The sequence below is a fragment of the Callithrix jacchus genome, chromosome 18 (genome assembly GCF_049354715.1).
Source record: "Callithrix jacchus isolate 240 chromosome 18, calJac240_pri, whole genome shotgun sequence".
Classification (NCBI taxonomy): Eukaryota; Metazoa; Chordata; class Mammalia; order Primates; family Cebidae; genus Callithrix; species Callithrix jacchus.
The window spans coordinates 52,979,991-53,000,955 of record NC_133519.1 but is presented as its reverse complement, the minus strand read 5'-3'; the positions used below and the strand labels follow the sequence as shown (position 1 = coordinate 53,000,955).

General features: G+C 33.2%; 1 protein-coding gene across 20 annotated transcripts in view; it reads left to right on the top strand.

The window, feature by feature from the left end:
• KCNT2 (potassium sodium-activated channel subfamily T member 2) overlaps positions 1–20,965 on the top strand; it is a 430,036-nt gene that overhangs the window by 180,362 nt on the left and 228,709 nt on the right. For 10 of the 20 annotated variants that reach the window (XM_078355173.1, XM_078355170.1, XM_078355168.1 and 7 more), the window contains exons 4-7: positions 6,137–6,185; positions 8,738–8,797; positions 18,718–18,792; positions 19,995–20,078. In XM_078355173.1, the coding sequence (XP_078211299.1) occupies positions 6,137–6,185; positions 8,738–8,797; positions 18,718–18,792; positions 19,995–20,078 (268 nt within the window). Of the gene's footprint in view, positions 1–6,136; positions 6,186–8,737; positions 8,798–18,717; positions 18,793–19,976; positions 20,079–20,965 lie in introns of all 20 variants that reach the window. The other 10 variants (XM_078355171.1, XM_035279080.3, XM_078355172.1 and 7 more) reach the window with 1 other exon arrangement.

Sequence of the window (20,965 nt, the reverse complement as noted above, 5' to 3'; positions counted from 1 at the left end):
CACACCCATTCTGCTCCAGCCACATTAGCCTTTCTGTTCCTTATCATACCAGACACCCCAAACGTAGGTCCTTCATGGGGTATTCCTTTTTGTCCAGGATTCTCTTCCTTCAGGTAACATAAGGCACACTTCCTCAGATAATATTAAGCTTCCTATTTAGAATTGTCATCTCCCGATGAGATTCCCTTCATAGTTTTCTTCTTTTTCTTTTTTCTGTATTGCCTCTTTCTCTTTTACGTATTCTACTAATTTTACTTTTATTTTGTTTTTTTGTGTATACCATGAGTACTAGAGAGGATATTCCATGACATCATGGATCACTGTCTGAATCCCCAGAGCCTGATACAAAGTGGCAAACAGTAATCATTTGTTAAAAGAATGAATGGATACATGAGTAAAAGAAGTTCCTTAGTAATCTAACTTTTGCCTACTCTACCTGACCAGCCTATGCTGAACTACTTGAAGTAACTTATACACACTTTGATCTCCCTTTCTCTGAGCCTTTGAACATTCTGCTCCCTCTTCTGGGAAATTAGATTTCCTGCTCCTCACAACCCACACTTGTTTGACTTGTTCCTGGACTCCAGGGCTTCAGGAAAACAACTTTTTGGAGAACAATTAATCTAAAATCCTTATGGGTATTGTGCCTTGTAGCCCAGTTTCACTCTGGGTTAGCAGTGTCTTCTGGGTACTCTCCCACACACTTCTCTCAGAACAACGAAAGCATGCCCCTGATGTTACCATTCACTTCTCTCTCCTTTCTGTATGCTCACTAAGGGCAAGAACCATGCTGTTTGCCTCCGTAGCTATTATACTAATCACAGGACTTGGTGGGTCAGTGAATGCTGCTGAATTAATGAAATGATGCTCAGCAATTCTATTGATAGTGTGTTGCACAATAAAAATAATTGAGGACTAATGCCTGGAGATGTCAGTGTTATTAAAATGGTTCACATAACAAATTATTCTACAATCATATCAGAAGTATTTTTAAAGTGTGGTGATTTATAAATAAAAAGCATACTAGTGAGTCCTGAAAATCATAAAATGAGGCATGATGAATCCTTCTAAGGGTAAAAGGGCATTTGGTGGGTGTTGGCAGAGTAAAATTATATTATTTGAAAACATTAGGAGGAACAAAGTTTCCTACAATTAACTTCTATGTAATATCACTAAGAATATTTGGCCATAATTATAGAGGATATACATTTGAAAAATCAGATTACTGTAATTAAAAACATTTATGGTTCCATTTTGAATACAATGTTCTGTTTAGTTCCATTGTCAATGCAGTATTGGTTAATGAAAAACAGAAGTCGCCTTTATGGGCACAGCCTCTATTTTAAAATAATGAGGCCAATTAAGCAAAGAGATTTATGTAATTAGAGCTTCTGACATGATAAGTCTGTAGATGTTTTGTGCTGCTTTGCTTTATTTTTAAATTCCTTTTGGAAATCAAAACTAATATGAAAACCTTATCATATGGAAAAACTGAAAGAATATGAAAAGAATTTTACTGTTAATATATGATGTGTGAATGGAAAACTGTGATGTACCCACAGTGTATAGTAAATTATTTAAAGATGTTAACAAAGGAAGGACACCTGCAGCATGTAGTTTGTAAATGACATTGAAAGATGAGCCATCAGCATTAACTCCTTGTCTGCTGATGCTTACAGTTCATCACTGTGTCAAAACTTGTACATCTGTTACCACTTTAAAAATTGTTGAAATGATAGTTTTTAACATCAAGTGATAAAGACACAGGTAAAAAGCACATGAACAGGTTTCTATTTTATGGTATTTGGATTGCATTTAAAATCAATGCCTAGTATAACAAACAGTGTGTTTAAGTGAAATTCAAATTTTAAGTAATATTTTTTTCCTCAGGGTAACAGCTGTTAAAGGAAGAAATAGAATTTTGACAGTAGCTCTTAAATATTTGATGATCAATAGGAATGAATATTTTAATGTAGGCCTTTCTTCTTTTATGTATCTTGATTATTTTTAAATTCAAGTAGGACTATGTTCTTTTAACAAATCTCAAAAATTTAAAAGCACTTTTTGTTTACTGGTGTCTAACACTTATACTTTCGGTCATTTTGAACCTTTTCTCCATGAAATGATTCACTTATGCAAACACACACACACACACACACACACACACACTCCATAACATGGTAGGTATTATACGTACAAGCCCCCTGAATTCTGTGCTATATGTGTTGTCCTAAGACTGCGATTTTTTGCATCCAGCTTTCAGAAAGAGAAAGAGAGCTTGGAGAAGGCATATATCCTTTGAAAAATTATTGGCCAACAAATGACAAACATCACTTTTACTTGTACTTCATATTCAGATCCCACGTGAGAACCAGTTATGTCATCATACTTTGACACAAAGACTGAGAAATGTAGTCGACTGAAGAGTGGCTTTTTTTGCCCTTGACTCTATGCCATGGAAGGGGGAGAATGAATGTTAAAGCCAACTCTGTCACAGCCAGTGATCTGGTGGAAGCACCCTTACTGTCCATTCATTCAAAGAGTTAGTTTCAGTCTTCTCTGTAACACCCTTGATGGTTGTCTAACCTGGGGTTAAATGTTTTCAATGTTTTGAAAGGATTCAAATACTAAAAAGTCTTTCCAACGTATTGGCAAGACCCATATGCTTTCATAACTTGCTCACCTAGTTTTTGGATGTGTATTAAATATTTTATGTTTGCTTGAAATGTGGGCTTAGTATCGTATCCATCACTGATATTTTAGTGTATATTATGGCTAGGAGAGTTGTATAATTTACCCCATTTTATTTTTTTATTATTTGTTAAACATTACAAGCTTACATTGGATTTTTGTGTCTTTTTTTGGAGTGCTATCAGTCTTTGAGTTCATCTTGGGGTTGTGAGCAACATATCCTTTCATATGAATTATGTCCAGCATGTTAACCCTGTTACTTTCAAATGCTTTGTTTTTCTGCTAAACATATTCACCTCTAACTCTCACCTCCTTTGCCACAGCTGTTCTCACACTTTTACCATCTATTTTCCTACTTTTAAGATAGTTCATATATGTTCTGTGAAAAGTGGCTGAGGCTACGTTACTAAGTTTCTATATTTAACTTTTGCTTTTTCTTCCATTGTTTGGTATGGTATCTCTAGTTTTCATAATTATGCTTCATACATGAATTTTATCAACAGGATAGTCTAATTCAGAATAGCTAAATGATATATATTTCGGTTTTGGTTTGTATTTGTTATTTATTTTTTTATATTTTTGAAAAGGAAAATTTGTGTATTTTATTGTTTAAAATGGTTCATGCATATTACAATTAGATATATATGGCAAAGAAGTAAAAATTATCTGAGATCACGATACCTAGAATGACGCATTTTAAAGACATTTTACAGATTCTTTGTATGCTCAGACATATACATAACACATACATACTGGTTGACCTAGAGCAATATTTTAATGACTTTTTCCTCAATTTTAATGTTGTTGTTTTACTTGATGATGATGCATCTGTTTCTTTAATTCCCTTCTTGTTGCTTCCTTATACCTTATACAAAAATTAACTCAAGATGGATTGAAGATTAAATGTAAAACCCAAAACCATAAAAACCTAGAAGAAAACCTAGGCAAAACCATTCAGGACATAGGTATGGGCAAAGACTTCGTGACAAAAATACCAAAAGCAATTGCAACAAAAGCCAAAATTGACGAATGAGATCTTATTAAACTAAAGAGCTTATGCACAGCAAAAGAAACTATGGTCAGAGTAAACAGACAGCATACAGAATGGGAGAAAAATTTTGCAATCTACCCATCTGACAAAGGTCTAATATCTAGAATTTACAAGGAAATTTAAAAAATTTACAAAAAAAAACAAACAACCTTATAAAAAAACTAGGCAAACTTTATGAACAAACATTTCTCAAAAGAAGACATTTATGCAGTCAAAGAACATATGAAAAAAGCTCACGCCTGTAATCCCAGCACTTTGGGAGGCCGAGGCAGGTGGATCACGAGGTCAAGAGATCCAGACCATCCTGGTCAACATGGTGACACCCCGTCTCTACTAAAAATACAAAAAAATTTAGCTGGGCATGGTGGTGCGTGCCTGTAATCCCAGCTACTCAGGAGGCTGAGGCAGGAGAATTGCCTGAACCCAGGAGGTGGAGATTGCGGTGAGCCGAGATCACACCATTGCACTCCAGCCTGGGTAACAAGAGCAAAACTCCGTCTCAAAAAAAAAAAAAAAAAAAAGCTTAACATCACCATCATTAGAGAAATGTAAATCAAAACTATGATGTGATACCATCTCAGGCCAGTAAAAACAGCAATTATTAAAAAGTCAAGCAGATTTTAATACTCTATGTTAATTACCAATTTTTCTTTGAAAGTGCTCATGCACTTCTGTTTAGCAACTGATTTTATAATTTTGCAGGCGTTGCTATCTACTTGAGAATTTAGTGGCTTTTGTAGCACATAATTTTTCCATTTGCAAAACTGAGCATATATCCCTCTTCACTCTGATACACCTTGATGTAGTCTGATTTCTCAAATGTTACTCAGAATATAAAAGTTTTTTTAGAAAGGACAGTGATACTGAATCCATAAGTTATATCTTTGCCTTTATTGGCACCATTTATCTTTGACTATTGGTTGCCTAGTTTAATATATGCATATACTTAGCAAGGCATTGGGTTTATAATGGTGAGTAAAATAGTAGGTTATATTGTCTTATGGAACTTGTAATTGTGAGGAGACAGCCATTAAAGAAATACATTTACAAATAAATATAAAGTTTTCACTGAGATGAGTGACAGGAAAGGTGTGATGGGTGATATGGCCCAGGGGATTAGTTGACAAAGTTGATCAAGTGGAATCCACAGAGATGGTTGCCCTGAGACACAGGGAGACTAGGATCAGAGGATAGAAGGTAAAAAGCCTTGTAGTAGGAAGGAGTGTGTCCTCTCGAATAAGTCTAAGACCGCCATGTCAACTGTTTTGATCTTTATTCTAACAAAAGTTCAAAGGCGATGCCCAGTAGGGAATAGGGTAATGTGATCTAAAATGAATTTTGAAAGAACCAGTGTATTTGCAACTTGGAGAGAAATGGTAGAAGGTAAATGATGGTGCAGGGTTCCCACTGCTAGGTTTTTGCAAGCATTCAGTTGTGAGAAATGGTAGCTTGCAATAAGGTGCTTTTTGATAGTGGGCATGAAGAGAAGCAGGTGAATTCTGCAGATATTTGGTGGGAATGGTTGAAAAGGTTTGGTGGCTAGTGAATTTAGTATTTAAAGATGCAGGGGAAGAAAGTATCTAAAAGGATGCTCAAGTTTTGGGTGACCAAATAAAATGGGATTTGGCACCATTTACTGAGATGTGAAAAACTACCATTCACCTGCTTCTCTTCAGGGAAGTGTAACTATTTTCATTTTTCCTGAGTAGGGTGTATTGCTGTGAGTGACTCCCATTTGAATCAAGTGTGTAATAAATGATATAGACAAAGCTAGATTATAAATTGTGGAAAATTATAATTAGAGGAATATGTTCTTTCCAGAGCATAAGCTCTTTATCATCAGAAAAGATGATATTTTTAAGGAGTAAAGATGATTACTCCTTGTCTTGTCCAGTAAGCTAACCCCAGTCACACTTTTTCATGATATGTTACATATTTTATAAAACCTCAAGTTGAAATATTCTGTTGTATACTCTGTTACTGACTTTTTAAATGGTTATTTATACTGTTGAATTTTTATTACCCAAATATATATCCTGGTAAAAATAAAAAAATCTTAGAGTTTAGAGAAGATTATTAAGTGACTTTTCAGTGTAAGATTATCCAATAAAAGATTTGAGGCTATTCTGCTCTGTGTTATCATTCTTTAAATAATGTCTCCTTATATTTCAATTTATTAACAGTGACCAAAAATGAAATTTAAAAAGTTTTTACTGGAATAGAAATGAATATTAGCAAAAAGAAAACTAAGGCAGAAAACATTTTTTCAAATGTTAATTTTGATATTTTGTGTTTTTTATGCGAGCATTATTTTAATATTTCCAACTTTAACTGAATTTTTAAAGTGAATAGATTTTTCACATTTTAAAAAACTAACTTATTTTTTTTTTATAGGTCTCATATCTTTTGGGTGAACAGAAGTCTACCTTTGTGGGGCTTACAGGTTATGTACAATTTTGTTTTATCCCCCTATCTCTGGGTTTATTCATAGTCACAGAAAAGTACTATTGGAAAGCTTGTGATGTTCAAAGTGAGTTTTTCTGCTTGATTAATCTTTATGCACATCTTGAACTAACATTTTAATTTTTTTCTTCTTGTTTGCCTGAGCCCTGCATTCTACCTCTTGAGGATTTCCTCATGATCAGGATTAGATTTTAAAGAGCTTTTGAGAGTTTGGAGAAAACCAAAGTAAAATACTGCTGTAAGGCTCCACAAGTTTTCCCAAAGTACATTAGGTATTCCTGTTATATTATTCCTTAGCATAAAATGAGTCTTCAAGAAAGACTAAGAAAATATGAAAAAGCACAACATGTCTGATTTATATTGTTGAGGTGTTCCCTAGAGTCTCTGTTACTTCTTTGTTTTGTTTCGTTTTCTACTGAATTTCATGCCCAGCAAACTTTTTGTAAGCTTCTATCTTCTCTACTTCTGTTTACTTACTACAGATCCTTTTTAAAATTTTGCTTTTAAAAATTACAAATTAATTGGAAGAATAAAATCACCAACATCAAAAAAAATTGCATGTAGGAAGACACTTGAGTCCAGAAAAAGGAGAAAGACTTTAAGACTCACTACTTAGGAACAATCTTTAAAGTACTTGATTTATTTACTTAAAATTGTATGCATTTATGGAGTATGAGTACAATGTTATTACATAGATACTTTGAGTAGCAGTGAAGTCTAGATGCTTTTTACTATATCCATCACTCGAATAATGTATGTTACGTCATCAAGTAATTTCTCATCACCCATCCCTTCTTACCTTCTTACTCTTCCAAGTCTTCAATATCTCTAATTCTACACTCATTCCTGATGCCTTTTCACAAGATAATTGTGAAGTCTGTACACTTGTATGTGATAATGAATGTTTTAAGTATGTGTGCATTGTGATCATAATCATGAAATCAGTTTTTACTGTGTCTTAGTATTTTGTTTAGTTAAAGTTGTTTTTTTACATTTCCTTATTTTGACTTCTGTTGCAATATTATATTAATTTATAAATAATTCTTAAAATATTGAAATGATCATTAAATTGTAGTCTTTTAATATGAGCTATCCTTTAATTAAGTACACATTTAAAATAAACTGTTTCATGAAGAGCCATATATTATCTCAAATATAATTTGATCTATTCAAATTGCTTTTTAAAATAATAATGATGCTCATTTTTAAATGGTACTTTGAGTAACATGTTAAAAATGTTCTAGAGATTATCTAACACCATGTACTTCTATAAAAAAAGATGAGTAATTATGATCTAGAGGATTTATGGAGAAAATAAAAGAGATTAGAGTTTTCTGTCATAATAATGCCTGGCTATTGCACATACTTCTGAACATATTTTACTTACACTGCCATGCATTTTATCTGTTTTCTTATTGTTCTCATGTTTTAATATTCTTTTAAATTCAAAGTTTTTATTCTGATAGGAGACAAAATGTAATCTCCAGAGTAGCTGCTATTCTCATTTAAACAGTCTTAAACCTCAAAATCTATAAACACATATGTTTACCTGGGTCACTTTTTGTTTGCATTTGCTTATTTGATTCTATTTATCTATCCTAAAGTCTTAGTGTATTTAACACAGAGTAATTTTATTACCTTTTCTGTTACTTTTTGTGGTGCAGTAATATATTTTTGAAAGTTAACAGTAAAGATGGCATATACAATAGAGAATGTAGAGAAAGATTGAAGCCTACATATGAAGATAGGACTAACACTTCTATCTGCACAAGGGGAATTGGTTATGAAATTTATTCAGATAAAATCTGAAAGTATTTTGAAGTGCTAATATGGTCTATTTTGTTTAGTATTCGAAGATATAGCCTTTTTATTTTGTTTGACATGGGTGATAGGATTGAATATATGATTAAACTTAAAGTGTCTGTTATTTCATTTTCTGTATTTTCTGAAGAGAAATGCTGATTTTGATACAGATTGTGGTGCTTCTGGGATAGAGCAGTTGTCTGTGGTGGACAGTTGTGTGCTGCGATTGTATGTATTAGAAACACATACACATGTAGCTGGGCATGGTGGCTCATGCCTGTAATCCCAGCACTTAGGGAGACTGAGGTGGGTGAATGCTAGAGCCCAGGGCCTCAAGACCAGCCTGGACATGGCGAGACACTATTTCTCTTAAAAATATTTTTTTTTTTTCAAAAGAAGCACACACATAAAAGAATCTGTTCTTTATATATTATGTAAACTTCAGCCAGTCTATTTTAATACCAACTTCACATTTTGAATAATAAATAAAAATGGTTTATTAAGGAGTATTAGAATGTATGAAAAGTAAGCTGTAGCACAGGAGACAGCATACTATGGCCAGCAGCCTGTCATCTTTGTATAGAAGATAAAGTGCCACCTAATAACTCCTGTTATACACACATATATTTATAAATGCACATATATTTAAATAAAGTTAGTAGTATGGCCAAGAGTGTATATAATTTAATTTTATTGTGTTTTCTCATTAAGTTACAATTTATATTTCAGGTTTCAGTGGCATTGATAAGTCTGTTTGAAACAATATTACTTGGTTATCTTAGTTATAAGGTAAGTTATTTTAATTAGCAGTTTCCTGCTGATAGAACACGTTGCTAATATTTACTCAGTATTCCTCTATTTATAATTTGCACTTAAGGATGAGGCTGACTCTTCTTAAGCCACTTTAATTGTTTTGAGCCTTTCCAGTAGGTGATAAAAAGCTGTATTAATTTGATAATGTTTTCCTTGATGACTTACAAATGCTTTGCTAGTTCCTATGGGTTTACTTACCCATTATATGTATGATATAGTGAGGCAAGCAAATGAAATGGTTCAACTTTATCATATTCAACTTTGTTTTTTTTCTGATTTGTATACAAAATATTGCAAAAGCAAAAACATGTCTGTTAGGAATTATTTTAATGAATTATCTTATTTTTTGAGAAAGCTTTGTTTGGCTAACATGATTTAACAAGTATGTATTGAGCTCTTATTTAATGAAGAGCTCTATACTTCACATGATTCTTTTCTCAGTGAGTTTACAGTCAAGAAAGGGGGGTTACAGCAGAAAATCATACAAATAATAGTAATACAAGCAGAATATAATGGGTACTTCCAGTGAGGTACAAAGAAAGTACCATGGGGTTTTATAGATAGAGCTCAAATCATGGAATGAAAAGGAAACACTAGGCCTTGAATCAGTGATTTCAATAAGGCAAGATGAAAAGACAGGACAATAGAGATTGATAAAATGAGCAAAGGCATAAAGGAAGGACTTTGCATGTAAAATTGGAGGAATAATAAATATATTTGGCTAGAATATGGGCATTGTATAACAGCATATAATTTTAGGTTGATGGGAGATGACTAACACAACATTCTGCAGTTGAAATTCAGTTTTAGTAATATTGCTTAGAATCTCTATGCAGTTCACATCAAATAGACATTATGATGAAATGTATCTGCTCAGTTAAGATATGTTGAAGTATGAAAGGAAAACTGACAGTAAGATTTTAGGTGGATGAAAAGAATTACCAGATTTAATGAAAGATTAATCATGAAGGTAGAAGCTAAATAAATTATCAACGGATGAGTTAAGTGAAGAGAAGGAAATTCTTACTATTCTAGTAGTTTCTGAGTTTGAATGACTGAAAATATGGCAATAAAACTAAAAAACAACTGTATCAAGAGAAAAGATTGGGGTCCACATAGATTAAATAATGGAATTAGTTTTAGAGGTGATGAATTTAAGGTACTTGTGAACATACAGATAAATAAGGTATGCAGACAATTGAGAATGAGAATCTGGAATTTTTGAGAGGGAGATTTATTAAGATTTGGCAGTCATTTTCACAGAGACAGTAAAGGAAGCCATGAAAGTCTATTATGCATGAGTTAATCACCAGGGTGGAAGCTAAGGCTTATGTTGATGCAGATGCTTAAACTGAGGATTTTTGAGGAAGAATAGAGAAATAGGGAAGACAGAGAAGTTAGAAAAGTTAGAAAGTCATTGAAATGGTTGAGTGTCATAATCATTACCGATTTTTGTTAATAGCCTTTTTATCTGCTATATCAAGTATACTTAAGGTTATGTATTTGGGGAAATCTTATGTAGCAATCAATTTCTTTTGTCACCCAGGCTGGAGAGTAGTAGCATGATTATGGCTCACTGCAGCCTCAACACCCTCTGGGCTCAAGCAGTTCTGCCACCTCAGTCTCTTAAGTAGCTGAGACTACAGGTGCACACTGCCACCTCCTAATTTTTGTATTTTTTTGTAAAGATGGGGTTTTGCCTTGTTGCCCAGGCTGGTCTTAAACTCCTCCGATCAGGTGATCCTCCCACCTCAGCCTCCCAAATGGCTGGGATTACAAGCATGAATTACTGCATCTGGCCCTTTCTCACTTTTTAAAACATTAGAGTTTTAAAGATGACATTCTTTTTTTTTTTTTTTTTAAGATGACATTCTTTAAACTATTATTTAATTCTAAATTTAGAGCATGAAGTTTTTACAAACTCACCCTGTTTTCAGGCTCACTTTTTTTCTTTTTAATTCCATTATTGTCATATTAAAAAAAAACCCACTGATTTCTAAGAATGTCAGATTGATAAATAAGAAAGTATAGAAATAAAAGAATGACAGCTTTAAAAACTATAGGGGATTGATTAAGATTTATGAGAAGACATAGGATGTTAGAAATGTCTGAGGAATAAAAAGTATATGAAAGCATATGTGCTATGTCAAGTGTGAGAAGCTTGAGGAAATGCCATTGAGTTTACAGATGAGGAGGTCATTTGCTAATCACCTACAATAATCAAGTTATAATAGTATGCAATTGAGTGTCAAAATTGTTAAATGGAATTTGTTTGACTGGGGTAGGTGCTTATTCAAAGTAGTAGGATGAAGCAAGGAGGACTGTTTCATGATAAAAAACATCTGCATTTGTTTAAAAAAGAGACAAAGTACAAGGGAGGAGTGAAATATTACAGGAAAGTTTATAAGAAGTAAGAATAGGCTGGAACAGAAACCTGCATTTTAATGATTAGCTTTGGAAAGTGTCCATTCTCTTTTGAGAGTGCAGAAGGTGAAATGTGGTGCATGAAGAAATAAAGAAGGGAGTGGTGCTGGGATTACAGATGTGAGCCACCGTGCCTAGCCAAGTTAAATTTTTTAAAGAAAAGTAATATGCAGACACACAGAAATGGATATTGTATTGCACTAGCAATTGTATCCACTGCTATTATTCTTTGATACTTATAATTCTGAAATAGAAATATTAATTGCAGATCCATATATAACTTTTTTGTATTTGTTTATATATATATATATATATATATATATATATAGAGGGAGAGAGAGAGAGAGAGAGAGAGAGAGAGAGAGAGATAGATGATGTATATGCTTATCTATGCATATATTCAAGTGGTGCATGAAGAAATAAGGAAGCCAGAGAAGGGAAATTAAAGAGCTTACCTGTGGTAGTCGCAAATCCCTAAATTACCTAGACTGAATCAATGATAAGAAACTTAGGTGAAGATACTAAAGAAGGGTCTTTTAAGGGTTTATTAGTATACCTACTTGTCAAAATAGGTGCTCTATAAATATGTCCTGATTGACAAATCTGGATACTGGATAACTAGAAAAATAAAACAAAATTAAAAATCAAATAAATTAGTGTCCCAGATATTATCTTTAATGTTCATTAATATTCATGTATACATATATGATAAATGTTGAATGTGATATATAAATAATGGTATGCTTAAAAGTTAGGCATGTGTGTTTTGGAGTAAATTAATTCTATCTCTTCCACTAGTACAGGAGTATATACAGGACTGTAACATGGTGAAAATATTAACCTGCATCCGAAGATATATTTGCTCCAACTTCTGGCTAAAATGTAATAAGAAATTAAGATTAGTGTTTTGCTAATAAAACTCTTAGAACTCATTGTAAAAGCAGTTTTGAAAACACATATAGATTCAGGATAATTTCCCATTGCAATCATATGATGATGACATTCATAATTAATTATTGCTTATAATTTATAAGATTAGAGCAGAAAATTATAAGACCTAGCATGCAGAGCTAGATGGTAAATATTATTTCTATTTCAACCCTCATAAACTTTAATGGCTTAGATGGAGGAAATGTAGACAGCAGTTAAGTCCAGTGTGTTACAGAGAAAACAGATAGGATAAATAGGAGTTATGAGACAGTAGAAGGTAGGTTGCTGTTAATTATCTTCTTTTTTTCCTCTCATAAATATAGTCAAATCTGTGAACTCTTTGGTCCCTTCAACAGAATGTTGTAAAAATTTTTTAGAATTAGTAAATCAAGTAACTGGTAGTTATTTATGGTCTATAAATGAAGCATGTTTGGGTAGCAGAATTTAAAACATATTCCTTCCCTCAAGTTCGATTTTTTTTTTTGAGATAAGGTTCTCACTCTGTTGCTCAGGCTGGTGTGCAGTGGTGCGATTGCCTCTACCTCCTAGTGGTGTAGATCCACTCACCTCACCCTCCTGAGTGGCTGGGACTACAGGTGTGCACCACCATGCCCAGCTAATATTTGCTTTTTTTTTTTTTTTTAAATAAGAGATGGGGTTTTGCCATGTTGGCCAGGCTGGTCTAGAACTCCTTGGCTCAAGTGACCACCTGCCTCCTCAGACTCCCAAAGTGCTGGGATTACAGAGGTAAGCTACTATGCCTGGCCAAGTTAGATTTTTTTTAAAGAAAAGTAATATACAGACACACAGAAATGGATATTGTATTGCACTAGCAATTGTATCCACTGCTGATATCATTCTTTTATACTTATAATTCTGAAATAGTAATATTAATAGCAAATTCATATAGGACTTTTTTGTATTTGTTTATATATGTATATTTATAGAGAGATATGAAGCATATGCTTACATATGTATACAATATTTAAGTACATTTTAATACAGCATTATGCAAGCACTTTATAATTCTTGAAATTAGAGATTCTAAAATAAACATAACTAAATCATTAACAACTAAAATAGTTTAAACTTTCATTGAGACTGTAGGTTTTGAAACTCAGACTAAGATAAAGTGAAATTAGCTGGAACTCTTAAAGGACACGTTGAGTTTAGCAGATAATGAATTAAAATCCATGACATGAACTTATTTTGTCTTCTGTCATACAGAAGTGCAGGTCTGTGCTTAAATCATCATTCCATTCATGTTTATAGCTGGCTGGCAAAACAACTACGGTAATCACCCAACACTAAAGTTCTTATTCTTTTGTTGTCATAAATACCCTCTAATTCTTTATCAACTGCTTTCAAAATGAAGCTCTATTTATGCACACACATTCATTAAATCAAAAAGAGACAAAAACAAACTGGTACAATTTTCAAACCTCCACACACAAAAATTCATCATACCTAGAAGCTTTTTGTTAAATCTGCAGTTCTTTTTTTTATAATCAGATTACAAAAAGCAGCAATTTTGAAAGTTTTACACCACACTGTCTTATTTCTGGAAAAGAACAAAGAATTTAGTCCAGGACTTCTGAATACCAGATACTGTTGATTCTGCTTATCTTGCCCTGAAAATGGTAAATCAAAATATTGTTGGATTTATATGTACAAATATAAAGTAAGACTGTTACTGCATTACTGTACTATTTAAAATTTATCCAAAGAAGACAAATTTATCAGTTTTTTAATTAAATATTTTAAAATAAAATAAAACGTTCGTTGGCCCAGTCAGAGCTCACAACAAACCGCTGTAACTCATAATTTTTAATGTGCTCTATAGAGTTGCATAGGTAGTAGCTCCAAGTTTCTGCTTTTCTTGATGATAAAACAAAAGTGCGATAGATTTTAGAAAATCACATATTTGTCTGCGTTGTTATTGGTTAAAAATGATGTGTCCATACTAAATATAGACTAATTGGATTGAGGGTTTTTTTAATATATCATTGAATTCTGTCAATAAGAATAGGAACACAGAGAGGACTGCACACTGAGAGCAGATACAGCTACTCTGCTTAGAAACTGAAGGTGTTAGTTTTTGGAAGAAGAAGAAGGTTTTTTAAATCTCCTTCATGAAAACCAGATTAAATGGAAAATGTCTATAATACAATATTGAAAGGCATTGTGCTTGCCTTTCAATTTTATTTCTTAGTTTTCTTACATAGTGGCATTGTGTGAATGCTTGCCTTTTTTCTTCATAATAGCATTTATCCTAAGGTTTTTGTGATGAAGGCTTATTGGGACTCCTTCTTAGTCAATGAAACTTGTGGATCCTTTCCATATTTATTTTTTATTAGCTATTTTTTAAGAAAGATAATTTATGGATGTATCTTGTAGTTCAGAAGGCAGCCTGAAATCTTAGAATTAAACTCAGTGCATAAAAGAGATGCGTTCATTTTTAGCAATACATTGTCCCACTGTACAATTTTAGACTACGAAAATTAGTCCACAAACACACACATATATGCCTACATGTGCTGTGAATCAACAATACATGATTGACATAAGGTAGTAACGGTTTTTATTTAGGAGATTCAGACTGTCGAGTACTGTGCTAGGAGCAGAGCATGCAATCCTGAAATACACTGGTCCTGACCTTAACCTCACAGAGTTTAACGTGTTGTAATGTATCAATTACATAAAAACAAACTGAAAAAAAAATAATAATGTGAATGAAATTCGTGGAGGATCAAGAAGCCCAATGTGGGTGTTAGATCCTGCATAGGGGGTATATGAAGAAGAAGCAAGGAAAGTCTCTAAAAACTCAGATTTTGTTTGAGAGCTGAAAGGCAGGTATGAGTTAACTTGGCAAAGTGACGTTGGAAAGAAAGGTGAAACTTTAACCAGTCTCTTGAAGAGTTATATGCAAAAGTATAAGGCATATTCTAAACAGTGAATATGCCTTATGTATTCAGTCCGCCGAAGGAATGATCTTTAAGGACGGAGAAGTCAACGAGACAAATGAAATAGTGCCTTATATGATGGAATTATGTTTTTGTCTTTGTTGTGTAAGTGTATGAATAGTTCCGAATACTAGGCCTGGTCTGGCATAAGGGTACAGGGGGATAGCAGTAGTTCGATGGGTGGGCTGGAATGGGACAAGAATGAAGAAATGAAGGTATGGTGGCTAGTTAGGCTTAACAGGTCAAAAACGAGAAATTAGCTGGAATGAGAACTAGAACAGCTCAAGATCTGCTTACAAATTAGTAGGTTTTATTGATAAATTATAGTATAATTATAAGTATAGTATTAAAGGAAGTAGTAAAAAGTTTCTCCAGGATAAGTCAGGGAACAAATCATAAATTTTGCTTTAGACATACTACTACATATAAAGTGCTATTGAGGCATTGATGTGTAACAGTGGATCAAGCAGTTGATCTGAGTCAGAATCTCAAGAGATAAAATAGTGATTTGGGCTATTGATACAATATTGGAAGTTATTAGCTTATCGGTTATAAGTTGAAGCTGAAACATGGACGAAATTACTTAACGTGGATATATAAGCAAGAACTCTTGAATCATTTCCTCCAGAAAATTTCAGTTGGCTCTCCAGTTACAAGTTTAATCATTTATACATGATTACTTTAAGTATAAAGGTTTTAAACAATACCATTCTTTCAAATGATTTAATTTGGATCCAGTGGAAAGAATGTAAATATTTAAGCTCCAAAACTAAAACAACTATATAAAAGAAGGGTAAGAGTATATATGAAATAGCTGGGAATATCATTTATGTATTCATGATATTAATTGATCCCCAACAAGCATTTTAAAAAATTAGCTCCCTGAGATGTTACAAATGCTTGCCAGAGGGATTAGTAGTGGAGGTGTGAGAGTATGATATTCCAGCCAAAGAGAGAGATGTGGGCAAAGGTATACGAGCATAAGGTAGCCTAGCTTGTTCAGAGATGGATATAAAATTCAGTATCTGAATCTACGTTGAGTTCAGGATAGGAATAGAAATATCTAAAGTACAAGCCAAGCTAGTAACTAGAGTTCAGATTGTGAAATTTCATATAATACAATGATGAGTTTGGATTTTATTATGTTGGCAATGGGAATTTGGCATTTTAGAAAGATTCTTCTGGCTTTAATATGGAAGAAAAATCAGAAACAAACCCAACCTAGACAGATACCAGTTGTAAGACTTTTTAATGGTTTAAATAACAATCATAAAAGGCTAATGTGTTATAAATGGAAATGAAGAGAACTACAAGAGAGACAAAAGGTTTCTTTACATAAACTAAATTATGCAATGTGCCATAGTTTATACTAATGTTGCTGGGCATTAACAGAAGTATCCTTTCATATCACTAGTATCAACTGTTCCCATACCCCTCATTTCTTGCTAATCAGATCAATGTCTTCTTGGGGACAATCAATGACACCAAGGAAAGACATACAATGAAAAGTGAAAATACAATAAGGGAAGAGTAAGGCAAAGGATAAACATTCTGGAAAAGATGTCGTGTAAAAACTGACGAAAGAAATGATATTATTAACCTGCACAATTATAAAAAAACATGGCATAACTAAGACTAGTTATAACTCTTGTTAGTTAAATAGTCCTGATTCGGTGGTAGTAGGAAAAGACCAGTCTTTCTACACTTCTTCAACACCATGCATCCTCAGTCTGATCCATGCTAATCAGATGACATCTCAGGCAGATGCTATAGCTTTTCTAGTCTTTTAATTTATATGGCCATTCTCAGTTTAGTATTTAAGAGATTATGATCAGTATATGCAAACAGTTAAAATTCTCCTCTAAGAAGGCTTCTGCCTGTCCTCAACTCAGACCTACCTGGGACAGGTATGAATTATCATGGGGAGGCCTAGCTGCTGTTACTACTTAATATCTTATTTGATGCCCTTTAAGACTGAGAAAGAATAGGGAAGGAAGTGCAGTCAGTTTCTGGGTTGAAGTTGCCTGACTGGCACAGTTATTGTCTGGTGTTGGGTTGCTCCATATGGCAGATACAAGCTCTGGCCCTTTCTCCCATATGAAGCTTTTGTGTCTTGTCTGGGGCCTTTGAATTTCCTGGAGGCCTCTGTGTCAGGCTAGCCACTAAGAGTCTGACACAGATTTTTCAGGTCCACCATTCGTTGAAGTCCTATTTCACCTTCAGGTACACAATCTTATTGAGAGTAAACCCTTTTTGAATAACCATAGGTTCCATTCTTTAGGCTGGAGGCATTGATGTGGTTCTCAGAAAGTAGCCACCTTTCCTTAAAATTGGGGATTTTGGCCTGCTCTTATCCAGTCATCTTTTTCTTTGATCTTTTCATTTTTAAAAGTTTAGGCAGTAGCCAAATACAGTCTCCATGTTGGATCCAAGCTAAGTGGTTCCCTAGAGCCCTTTTCACTAAGTTGAGGTGATGAGATGCACCACAACATCTGTAACATCTCTATCAGGAGGCATTCTCACTGCTTCCCTTTCTTCTAAACACTCCTTTACTGTTTTTAAACAGCCTGGATGAGGGTGATAAATTATGCTTGTAAAACCGATTAATTTCTTAGTACATAGAGACAATAGCTGCTCTAGAACTTTGCTTTGGGATGTGTAAGTATATTCCATCAATGTAGTTTTTAGCCTTTGGGGCCTTAAGGAAAATTAAGGAGTCCCAATTTTATAGTCAGCGTTATAATGGATCATTGGAGATTTCAGGGATGGCAGATTTCAAATTGCCTTGCTAATACACAGATCTCTTCATAGAAGAATAAACTGCTTTAGGAGGGTCTGTGCTTATTATCATCAGACACCAATCAATAGAGTTTCAGTGGTGACCTATTAATGTTAGAGTCAGCTTCATGGGAACGTAACCTGTGCATAATATGAGGGTCAGCACGGGGCTCTGCAAGCAGAATGTCCTCCTGTTACCTTCTTGAAATTGTTAATTTCTTATTAGGAGGCTTCATATTTTTCATTTTGCACTGGGTTCTTCAAATTATGTACTCAGTCTTGATTAATATTTCTGTATTATGAGGGTAGGGAGATTAAAATCTAGATAATTGAAAAGTTACTCCTTTAAATTCTATCAAAGTGAAAACAATTTTAATACCAATGATTGTTAACAAGAATATGTTCCACAGACTAATATGCTTGATGATTAGTGAATATCATTATTAGAGTAAATAAAAGTTTAGAATCACTTTTTAATTGATTCTGTAGGTTTTGTTAATGTGTTTTATTTTTACTGGTAACTTTTCTTCCATGACATATTTCATGATTAAAAAATGTTATGTGCAATATTCATGGTTTCTGTGAACATTTGTTTTACTTCTTAAACTTACAAAATTGAGAGAGCATGATTACACTAAGAAAAGTAATCTCTAAAAGTCATTGCTACATCTCTATGTAATATTCAGTATTCTGTTAATGGAAACATTCTTATTGTTACAGAAATTTTAAGTGCTGTCTTTTTCCCCCTTTAATAGAATTCAGTATAATTGACTTTCATTTTTATTCATTCTTTCTTGGAAGGGAAACATTTGGGAACAGATTTTACGAATACCCTTCATCTTGGAAATAATTAATGCAGTTCCCTTCATTATCTCAGTAAGTCTTAAAAGAACCTTAAAAAACACTTTTGTAATTAGACTTAAGTAAAATCTTTAACTCTAGATACTGTTAAATAATATGGTAGCTAAGATAAATGAATTTAGACTTTGGTTAGAATCATGATACTAAGCAACAAAATAAAATTGGTTGCATAACTGTGTTGTATAATTAAATGGAAACTAATGATTTAGTACAATAGCAAAGTGAAATATTTTAAAGAGATATATGCTCTGGAAATGCCATTTGACAAGTGTCATTATTGTTTAAAATGACTGGAAATTACTTATGTACTTATTGTTCATATTGTGGAATTAAAAAAAAAAACAATTTAATTGGAAATGTGTTTACAAAAGGTTCTCATATGTTGAAAATACTTGTCTGTGGTTTAACCACAAGATTTTCTAAGCCAAATTCTCTTTTTAGCAAAGAGATTGCCAAAAGTCAGACATCTAGCAGTTTGCTTCTTTTTAAAGTGCTCTGTGTTACCAGTTCCATGATGATCCTGTTCAACTACAGTCCCATAAATATGTCACACAACACTTTCCTTTTGCAAAATTATATTTTAATCACGATTTTGTAAAGTTATAATATTGTCTGTTGGGATTATACTTTATAACGTTTTATTTGAATTTTATTTGGAGGATTTTGAAAATAAGTAGATATGACCTGGAGCTGTTTCCCTCTTCTGATAATTATTTTACTTTGAGTGATTTATCAAGAGAAGCAACTGGAAGTAGATTAAATGACAGATTAACTAAATATAATTCTAATTAAACGTAGTTCCCAATGTCACTTAAAATGGCTTAATATAAAGAAAGTAAGAGGTAATATTATAAAAAGAGAGAGTGCCTTCCCTCTTTGTTCCTACTTAATACCTCAAGTTACAAAGAATAGAAAGCCAATGTGTATTACAAACCATCACACTAAAAGATTTAATGATAGAATTAGCATAGATATCTGCCATCTGGTGAGAGCTTATTATTTTCTTTTTGCTTCTGCAATAATTTCCATAAGAAAGATTCAGACAATGAATAAAAGAACATATCAGTTCCTTATATTTTGTTAATAATGAGTTTACATCATTTGTCATGTTTTAAATTATTAGACGTTCTTTAATAACCTTTTTTCTGTTTGTTTTAAGTCTACTGGGTATGATTTCTTGCTTTGAGATAAAAGTCTAGTTTTGGTTTGTTTTCCAGATATTCTGGCCTTCCTTAAGAAATCTATTTGTCCCAGTCTTTCTGAACTGTTGGCTTGCCAAACATGCCTTGGAAAATATGATTGTAAGTATAGAAGTGAAATACAAATATGAAAAGATAAATAAAACATTTCTTACTTTTAATGTTTAGATTAAAGAGAGAGATATATAATTTGGGATCCAGTCTTGAACTTTCTCATTCTGTATTCTCCCATAATGTATAACATTTTTTACATTAATGTTATTGGAATTAATTTAGCTGTAATTAAATTTCCAAGTGTTTCCTTTTAAAACTTCTTTTAAATTAATTTAGAATCACAGTAAATTGTTTCATTTAATTTTTTTAAATAAGTCATTTTGGTAAAATACTGTTAAATAATTAAAGTGGTACATTGTATAAATTTATAAGTTAACAGAACTAAAATGTCCATATTGCCAAGTTCCTACCTTTGTAAGGCCTATGTCTGGTAAACAAAATGGTTCTGAATTTCCCAATGTCTCTAAAAACCTAATTGGTTTTTGGACTGGTTCAACCACTTAGCCAATTTCCAGAGTACAAATATCCTTCCCTTCCAAGGCAGTTTGTGGATATAGGATGGGACTCTTGGCTTTTGAGGATCCAGGAAAGTGATTTTTGTCAAACTGCTCTTAATTGTAGGTAGTCCATATTCAGTAAAAATCTGTGGGGTTTCCTAAAATCCAGTGTGGGAGCCAGAACCCCCTCATTGAGAGTCATCCTTCTGGATTTGCTGGAGTGGAGTGGTGGGTGGGACATTAGGAGAAAAGGAAGCAAGAGATAGAGTAAGAGATGCAGCACTCAGAGCTGTGCCACAGTTGCATTTGGCCCAAGGATGACCCTGCTTGGAGGCATGGTTTATAACTATGACCAAAACATTTTTACCACAAACTTTAGTACTTCTAAGCTGCTGTAAGACATCACCATTGAGTCATTCATTCAACAAATGTTAATTC